We start from the raw sequence: 9931 nt of genomic DNA on the forward strand, positions 1-9931 counted from the left end.
TTTTATTTTTAAAAGCTTATATAGGAAAGGAATTTTAAAAGAAATTTAGCCTTTATTTTTAGAAGTTATAGGGAGTGGAATATTTCCACTCGAGAAAAAATATTTTTATTTTTAGAAGCTTGTTAAAGACCATTTATGTTTAGAAGCTTGTAGAAAGAGGAGATTAAAAAAACCACTTTTTAATATATCATAATATGTAAGAAGATATTTTTTTTTCATATATTTATAATCATAGAAAAGGAGAGCCATTAAAGAAAAGAAGAGGAAAAGGGAGGTTGAAGAGAGCCACAAAGAAGAGAAGATAAAAGGAAGGATGATCAACCAAACATGTTATTTTTCAACCAATCAATTATTATATGCTTAGTAGGAGAACCACTTAAATGCAATGACAAATCATAAGCATAAAAAATATGGTGCATTAGACTACATCTACTACTATTGTGGAGAAATACTATATATGGTATACATGTGACCACAAGCAAAAAGCATGTATGAGAGTGGAAAATGAAAATGTTGATAGCTTAGTTAAGATCTAATTCATATTTTCTTAAGTGCTAGATCAAAAGGTGAATGTTGTCTAAATAAGATTGAGAAAATAAATATATCGTTTGCTCTACATCATAAAATGTTTGACTTAAAAAATATCTTAATGACTTTGCTTGAAAATGAAAGATTAACAAAAACAACAAACTTATATATACACTTAAATCCCATGAATTATTTGTTTGACCTCATAAACATTTGTGCAACCAATATAAAATTAATTTAAAAAAAATAAATTTAAAATCATTTTAATTGAGCGACACTTGATTCACCGATGGAAAGAATATAAGTGACGATTTCTCCATATACACCAATCATGCAATGATTTAGCAAGCACTGAGGCACACTAATAATTACTGATAAAATAATATAATAAGCAATAAAATAAGTAAATATAACATGCACTCCAGAAGGGAGTCACATTGTCCAAGGAAATGGGGGAGCAGCAGATGTGGGCAAACTCTGGGTAAAACCAGAGTTAAAATGGGTAATGGGCTCCCCCTGGCGGTTACCACAAATGCCAGCGCAGGCGTAACGGCGAGCAACGTACTAACAGTGTTAAGTTTTCAAAGGTCAAAGCAGAGAGAGAAGGAGAGAGAATTTAGGGTTTGATCGGGCAGAAACCGAATCAACAACAACAATACGATTGCTAACTAAACTTGAGATTTTTCTTATGTTTTACGGGCGTAGTATTTTTGTAAGGGAAAGGGGTTGATGTTGGTTTAGTTTTTTTATGAGAGGATTTGTTGATATTTCGTAAGTATTGTGAGGGAGGGGCCAAAGGCAAATGCAAAGGAGAAACGAGGCCCTTCCCTTGTAATGCTTACGAGCTACTAACAAATCCTCTCGCGCGCAAAAACTGAATATTTTTACGCGCAAAATAACCAGGAGGCTCAGTACATACATTAATTCAGTCAGCCCCCAAGTGGGTTGAGGGGGCTGGCTCATAAGACTACCCGCTTAAGGGTATGGTGCTTTAACTCTTTGTCATCTTTTGTGTCTCTGTATATCTGTGGCGTTTAGGGTTTGATGCAATGTCGGTCTTAGGGTTTCGAAAGAAAGTTATTGTTGTACATTGCAGTTGTTGGCGGGATTTTATGAGGGGGATTTATATTTTGCAGGGGTTGATGGTGTTTATGTTTTGCTAAGATTGGAGGAACTTATGACGGGGCGTGTGTGATTCGTAGCGCGATTTGCAAGGGCTTCAAGAGGTAGACGTGCTGTTCAAATGGTAAGAATTTGCGAGGGTACAATTTTTCAGGGGTTTGCATGGATTTGTTTAAATTGGTAGGGAGGGTTTTGAGGGTTGATTGTATTTTGCAGGGTTAATGGCGCTAATGTAGGCGTTAGGTTGGACAATTTACGAAGGGCTTTAGTAGCCTGTGGGATTAGGTGCGCGATTTAAAGGGGTTTCAAGGATTTGTTCTGCTGTTCAACTGGTAAGATTTTGCTAGGCTTTAGATTTTCGTGGGCTTGCTTGGATTTGTTTATTTGCTTTTGTAAGATTTTTGGATTTGTTTAATTGCTTTGACGACAGTTTGTTTTGTTAAGCATATTTTCTCTTTGGATTAGTATAATTTTTAAAGGATGCTGAATTCTATGGTTTTTTGTGGATGGATTTGTTTATTTGCTCTGGTAAGACTTCGTATTTGTTTATTTGCGTTGATGAGAGTTCGTTTTGTTAAGAATTTGTTCTCTCTCGATTAGTGTAAGTTTTCGAGGATGTTGAATTTGTATAATTTTTGTGAACGGATTTGCTTATCTGCTCTGACAGGAGTTTGGATTTGCTTATTTTCTTTGATGCGAGTTTGTTTTGTCGATGATTTGTTCTCTTTGGATTAGGTTGATTTTTGCAGGACATTTTATTTGTTTGATATTTGTGAGTGGATTTGTTAATTTTGTTTATTTGCTTTGATGAGAGTTCTTCTGTTAAGGATTTGTTTTTTTTTGTACTAGTGCCCTTTTTAGAGGATGTTTAATTAGTTCGATTTTTGATGAGGATTTGTCTCAATTTTAGTGTGCACAGGGTATGTTTTGATAGGGGTTTGTTAAATATTGAGTTGTTATAGGTTTTGGTAGATATTAGGATTTGGGAAGTAACATTAAGGTTGCGACTAAGGTTCTGGCCTGTTCTGTATTAGAAGTGGTGGCTTGTGTTTTGCGGCTGAATTTAGGTTTCTTTGAAAGTTTCGTCTGGATATTTTTGTTTTGCAGGGTTTGTTGGGTGAGGATTTCTTGGATTGTGTAGAATTTAGAAGATTTTGTGAGGACTGTCTTCGAGAACTTGTTAGGATATGTTTGCAGTTTGATGATTATTGCTCTTTTTGCCATGTTTCGTCTGACAAGGGTTTCATGATTTATGAATTGTATGAAGGATTTAGTTTTAGAGGATTTGCTTAAATTATTCTATCTGCTGTTATTTTTACCTAAGGGCACCCCTTTGAACTTGAGGGTCTGTTGTGAAAGCCCACGATGTTTTCATTTGAACGTTAGGGTCTTTTGTGAAAGCCACATTCAAGCTGATTCCATTTTACAAAGGTTTATTTTGATTAATTTGGAGACTTTATATGGTGTCAATGTATGAACTTTGGCAGATATATGTAATGGTATCTTCAGTTTGATTTTGCAGGCTTTGTTCTGTTTTTAATAAGTGATGTTTTAAAAGCAAATTTCAGAATTTCTTGTGTTTTTAAGAGTTTGTTCTAGTGGAATGTTCTGAAGGGTTTGTTTTTTTCCTCGAAACTGTAAATTTTCTGTAGAGAAGCAAGACCATGACTTAGATCTCACAACTGAGCAGTACTTTTTCTGTCCAATTTGGGTCTTACACTCGGCCTCAAACATTGGGATGCATCACTATTAGGGAGTTGGATGCTGGTATTTTACTATTTCAACATTCTATCATGTCTTGTGATGAATTGAATACAGGCCTTCACTTCGGAAGCCCTGTTGCATTTTTTATGTGAACTTGTTCCATTAAATTCTAGATTTATTTTCACAGGGGTTTGTTGAAGTGGTTAAATTTGAGGATTTTATGAAGTTTTTGAAGAAGTTTTTGTTTGGAGTGGTTTGTACTTTGTAAATTGTTTGTAAATTGTGCATTTGTTTAGGTTTTTTTTTTTCTGCCAAGTGTTGCAATATAATTTTTGATCAATTGAAGGCATTTTCTGCAGGTATTGTATACTTTTGGTGTTGAACTTGGAAATGATTCTCAACAGTTCATGGAGGCTTTTTCCTGCTTTTGAATACATATTGTAATTGTTTTTTAAGGATTTGCACAGATCTGTTAATTAGCATGGTTTGCTTTGATAAGGCTTTGTTTTCTGATTCAATTGGGGTGAGAAGTTGCAAGACATTTTTAAGGTCTCAATTGAATTTTCTTTTGGAGTGCTTGTCGAGCTAAAGTTTTGTTATCCCATTGAAAAATTATGAATACTCGATGAATTGTTAATGTTCTATTCACTGAATTTGTGTGATCTTTTGAATTGGCTTGTTTGGATTTGTTTTCTGCTGGGTTTGTATTCTCTTTGATGTAATGAATATTGAAATACTTTATTAAGGGTTTTCTTGGATTTGTTTTTCTTCTTGGATTTGTTCTTCTTCAGGGGTTGTTCTGCTGTTGATTAGTTTTTACAGGATCTGTGCTTTTTCCCAAAGTGATCTGTTTGTATCTGTCCATTTGTTTAAATTTAGAGCAATTTATTTTGGGTTACGTTCTGTAACCTTTGTCTTTTGGATACCTGACCTTTTTAGAGAGTTGCTAACACCTTTTTTTGCAATGTTTGTTTTTATAAGGGTTTGGTGTATTAGTTATAAATTGGGTTACGTTTTAGAGGGTTTGTTTTGTTGATTGTTTAAAACTATTGTGGCAGAGGATGTGTTGCTTAGTTTTTTATTTTTTATTTTTCTGCTGTTGAACTTTTTTGAGATAGTTTGTTGTGTTTAATAATAATTTTCAGGTTTTTTTATTTGTAGGGATTGTTCTGTGATTGAGATAGGGGTCTTCCTGCGGTTGGATTGTTGTTGTTTATCCTAAGGTTGATTGTTCTGCTTTTAGTTGTATTCTGAATGCTTTGAAAGGTTTAGAACTTGCAGGTTCTGTGAGCATGGAGAGTGGTGAAAGAATGGATATTTTTAGGAAGAAGCGGTCAGAGTCATCGAGGAAACCAAGATTGGGAGGGTCACACACTTTCATGAACGAGCACGATCATTCCTCAGTGTCTGGTTCACCACCGTCTGATCCTCAGTCTACTTCAGGTTTTGACAAAGGTTTGAATGAGGATGCAGGAAAGTATACAAACCATTATTCTTCCCATGGGGGAGATGATTACAAGAGGAAATTGGGGAATGGAAATATGAAGGGCAGATTTGAGGTTGGGAAGGAGGATTTGGGTAAGAGCAAGTCAGGTAATAGAAAGGCTCTTGGTGGGGGGAGAGATGACGATTGGGATGACATAAAAAGAGTCCGGAGGGAGGTTACAGAATTGAATGGCAATAACAAGCATAAGGGAATGGAGGAGGATAGGATTTATGACAGGAAATATGATAGAGCAGGGGGTTTGAAGTTGCAGGATTATGACAGGAACAGGCGGGTTGAGAAATCTTCAAGGGAGAAAATTCACAGGGATGTTTCTCATCATGACAAGAATTTCAAGGAGAATTCCATGGTGGAGAAGGGTAGTGAGAGGGACAGGAAATTTTTTGGGGAGACGTTTAAGCGGAAGATGCGTACTGATGATTTGGATGTGTCAAAGCGGTCCAGAGATGCTGGAAAGGAGAGAAAAGATTCCTATGATAGGCATGTCAGTCATGAGAAATCTGACAGGGATAGGGATTGTGATCAAGATAGAGATAGGAACCATGATGGTGCTTCTCGTGGTAGGAGTCATGATGTGCAGGGCAATTCAAGATCTGGTGATTTCAGTCAGAGGGCTGCAGCGGTTGGTGGACTGACTGCTGTTGTTGGGTCATTGGATTGGCGTAATTCAGATGGGCACAAAATTGTGGACAGGAGGTCCTCTGATGCCCATCCTATTGGTCAGGTGAAAGGAGGACCAGACTCTGGCCATGGTGCTGGGCATGCCAGGTCACAAGATGGAGGCAGGAATGTAGATGGTCATCATACAGGGCAGTCAAAATCAGCAAACCCTGAATTTAAAGCTCCGGAAAGCTTAAATGCAGCACAAGTTAAAACAGCGTATGATGGAAAGGCCTATGATATTAGAGAATCCTTCGATAAATCCACACTTAAAGAAGACGATCCACCTTCTAAAGAGAACCGGACCACCACGGTGAAATTGAAAGTAAGTGGAATCACCCACACTATTCATGCTAGTTTAGCAGCTGGGAATAAACAGAAGGCAGCAGAAGGTTCTGCATTTGCTAGGCCTCCACAAGTACCTGAAGGAGGCAGACGGCGTCAGAGACTTATTCTTCAGGTGCATCTTTTTCTTGGAGAAGATTTATATCAGGCTAATTTTGTTGTCTCACTGACATGAAGTGGTATATTTTAGTATGAACAACATTTTATTGCTTGGAACTACGATGTTTAATACTTTTTAAGGGCAGTTTTGTTGAATGAACAAAAAAAATTCAGTCAATTTAGTTTAATTGGTTATGTCAAAAGTATTGTTTGACTTTTGACAAACTTGAATGGTGTATCCATTATTGTGTCTTTTGCATGTTGTGGTTTATAATATGATTGTAATCTTGGAAATTGATTTACAGGAAAATTCAGATGATGAAGATGACTACCCTCCAAGGGCGGAAAAATGTATACAAGAATCACTCCGGAAGGAGTCTCCAGCCAATTGTTCTGCTTCTGCTAGGATGGATATGAACCAGTCAAAGGAAGACAGAAAAAACAAACTTGCAGATGAAAGTACCTCTGGAAAGCAGGTTGAAATCAATAATTTTGCAGGAAATCAACCTGTCCGCAAGAGCTCAAGAATACCTAAGAAGCGTGTTTTGGATGGAGAAATTGATGAAGATGAAGATACTGAAGAAGCATCCCAGCGCAAAAATTTGAGGACCCCCAAAAAACGCTTGCAAAATGGTGAATATGATGATAGGGAAGAAGGTGAAACACTGCAGCGTAAAAGCTCAAGGATACCTAAGAAGCGGATGCTTGAAAGTGAATACGATGAAGAAGATGAGGAAGATGGAGCACATTTTCATAAAAGAAAACAGAAAAAGTTAAAGTCTGCAAGAGATGCAGAGGACTTGTATGAGTATGAAGAGGAAGTTGCAACGGATGGAGATTTTGAGAATTCAGATATCGAACCTGAAGGAAGGAAGAATGGCAAAAGAAAAGAAACTTTAAATTCTACTATTGATGAGAAGAAGGAAATTCCTCTCACTGCACGCCAAAGGGCTATGCAGTCGTCCAAGGACATGGATACAGAAGTAGGAGCAAATTTGATTGAATTCCCAGAAGGATTACCTCACAGCGGTCAGCGGAGTAAGTTTGCTCTAACCATTTGTCTTTAGAGCACAATAAGACACTTGCAAAGTAATTTTAGTTGGCACTACTACATATTGATGCACATTTTCCACTGATAGCAGCACTCACTTCAGCTGGGGTTGTTTACCTTTTTCTTTTCTTCTGATTTCTGTTTTATTCAAGGACGCTTCACATAGTTTCTACCTAACTTATAGCACTCGCATATATTACCTGTGTTCACAATTTGAGATTCACATCAGCTGGGGGTTGTTTGCTTTTTTCTTATTCTTCTGATTTCTGTTTTATCCAAGGATGCTTCACATAGTTTCTACCTAACTTATAGCACTCACATATATTACCTGTGTTCACAATTTGAGATTGAACATTCAATGGTTGAATTTAGTTTATGTTGTAAGTTCAGTATTTATCTGGTACAGACATTTCTTTTTCCTTAACATGATGATAAAAGTGTTAGTGTTGTCTGGATGTTAATGTTTCGTGCATTTATCATAACGATGCTGGCATTGCTTTTTGTCCTGGTTGGACAAAAAGTATCTTTGGTGTTTAAATGTTCCTGTTTCATTCATTTATTATAATGATGTTGACACTGCCTGTTATGCTGGTGGTCTAGGTTGTTTTGGTTACTAATAATGAAGGCATATCATACAGATGTACTAACTTTTTTTTATTTAATAGGGAAAAAGGAGAAGTTGTCTGAGGTTGAGCAACAGTTGAAGAAAGCAGAGGCTGCACAAAGACGCAAGCAACAAGTAGAAAGGGCTGCTAATGCTCAGCAGGTGTGAGTTTGGTCCTAGTTGTTAATGGTGGATTTACATCTTAACAAAAGATACATGTTACCATAATCAATGTTCTTGCTATTGTGTCCCAGGCTGAGGCGATCAAGAAAATTCTAGGTACTGATTCTACAAGAAAGAAAAAAGAAGACAAGTTACGCAAACAGAGGGATGAGAAGGAACAGGTGAATTGCAGTCCTGAAAATTTTAGTGGGTATTATCCTTGTCCTTTCAGTTATTGACATTTGTTTTTCTTTTGCAGGAGAAGTCTGCAAGTGCTATGATACTTGCTCCAAATAGTGTGAGATGGGTTATGGGGCCATCTGGCACAGTCGTATCATTTGCTCAAGATGCAGGTCTTCCAAGCATATTCAATTCTGCCCCTTGCAGGTCAGAGATTAGTTGCTTTTGGTAGTATTTGTTTTGGCGTAGACATTATTAGTCTTTGTGTGCCATTGAATTACTTATGGACGATTATTATGGCATTCACTAAAGTGGCTCCAATAACCAGAATGTAGGGTGTACATTCATTCCAGAGAACTTGGAGTGAATGTATAGCATCCTGCTGAGCGGTTATTTTAGTCTCTTTAGGGAATTTCAGTGATTACTGCATAAATTTCTCTAAATTAGCAAAACATGTTAAGCTGGTTGAAAGATGGCCTGATCTTTTGTTTTAATCATTTTTTTCTGTTATTGTAGGTATCCTCCTGCTCGTGAGAAATGTGCAGGCCCGCTATGTAACAATACATACAAATATAGAGACTCTAAATCTAATCTCCCCCTTTGTAGCCTCCAATGCTACCGAGCTATCCATGATGTGACACGTCCTGTATCTACTTTTTAGGATTGCAGAATTTGATTGGTGTGTTTAGGTTTGTACATTTAAGAGTATGTACATGCTCAGGAGATATGTAAATACCATTTTGTGATATTACAGTGGGATCTTCGAAAGCTTTCATTGAGATTGCAGTGCCAAATGTCAACATGAGCATTGCTGTATATGTTCAGATGCTAATTTTTGTAAGATAAGAACAGCTCATTGGCTGTTTGCCTATAGCAAGTCTGCATATAGTATGTCACACGTTTGGCTGTCTCATGGGTGGAAGTTGATTTTGACATTCAATAGTTTCCAAATGTACCCATTTTTTTGACCATTAGAAGTTTGCACGTCCAGAAATTGACGTCTTGCACTGCAGTCAGCAATGGATATGGTGGATTCATTTTTTTCGCTATGTTTTTTCTCGGAGTTCTCTTACTCCTGATATGCACTTGTCTTTGTGCTTCGGAAACTATATAAATTTAAACACCTAATTTCCTTTTAAGATGTAAAGCTTCACAATGAATGTTTCTGAAGGCATCCAGTTGTTGATTTCTTCATAAAATTCATCCCTTCTATTGGTCGCATCATGTCTATGATATTTACTCGAGTGAATTTCAATCTATGTCTATCGTTCCTATTAAAAAGTATTGGTTTATGTATAAAGATGTAATGCCTGTGTAGAAGAATTTATGCCATCAGAATATTTATAAGGCTGCTATTAAATGCAACCTTAAACTCCTTTTCCTGGAGGCATACTAATTTATTTTAATAGACCGGTAAAGTAGTATCTACTGCTAAACTCTCTTATTAACGACTTCCATGGTACTGTTTCAATTTGTTAAGTTCAGCATCTTAAATATGTTGGATAGATGTTGGTGTCTCATGCTGCCATCCCTCCTGACCTGTTAACTGGGCAACCCCATATATTAAATTTGAAGGTGTATAGACAGCTGCCAAAAGTATGATATGATTTATTAGCAAAACAATGAGTACGAAAGGGGGTTAAAGCTACGTGATTTTTCTTGTGGGAAATCTTGTACGAGACAGTGGGCATGCACTCTTGAGCTCGATGGAATATGTTCGAGCTTTTTGGATTGAATCTTCACCTTCCAAGTTCGGAAATTGTGGGGCCTGTGTAGAAGAATTTATGCCATCAGAATATTTTCGAGGCTGCCGTTAATTACTCGATATAAACCTTGTTAATTACTCGATATAAACCTTAAACTCCTATTCCTAATTCATTTATATAGACCGGTAAAGTAGTATATACTGCTAAACTCTCTAATGTATGACTTCCATGTTAGTGTATCAACTCGTTAAGTTCAGCATCTTAAA

At 36.8% G+C, this 9931-nt stretch overlaps 1 protein-coding gene across 4 annotated transcripts; it reads left to right on the plus strand.

The window, feature by feature from the left end:
* Positions 1-975: 975 nt before the first annotated feature.
* On the plus strand, positions 976-9100 carry LOC131065540 (uncharacterized). Of its 4 annotated transcripts, none has more exons than XM_058000069.2 (9): positions 976-1509; positions 1665-1774; positions 1867-1982; positions 4621-5978; positions 6268-7000; positions 7679-7779; positions 7872-7961; positions 8039-8166; positions 8476-9100. In XM_058000069.2, the coding sequence occupies exons 4-9, from the start codon at positions 4647-4649 to the stop codon at positions 8618-8620; spliced, it is 2529 nt and encodes an 842-aa protein (XP_057856052.2). In that variant the 5' UTR covers positions 976-1509; positions 1665-1774; positions 1867-1982; positions 4621-4646; the 3' UTR covers positions 8621-9100. The 4 variants fall into 4 exon arrangements, with proteins under 4 accessions (XP_057856052.2, XP_057856050.2, XP_057856051.2 ...); XM_058000067.2 differs by having other exon boundaries at positions 4627-5978; XM_058000068.2 differs by having other exon boundaries at positions 4636-5978.
* The last annotated feature ends 831 nt before the right edge of the window (positions 9101-9931 follow it).

The sequence above is a fragment of the Cryptomeria japonica genome, chromosome 4 (genome assembly GCF_030272615.1).
Source record: "Cryptomeria japonica chromosome 4, Sugi_1.0, whole genome shotgun sequence".
NCBI classification, from domain to species: Eukaryota; Viridiplantae; Streptophyta; class Pinopsida; order Cupressales; family Cupressaceae; genus Cryptomeria; species Cryptomeria japonica.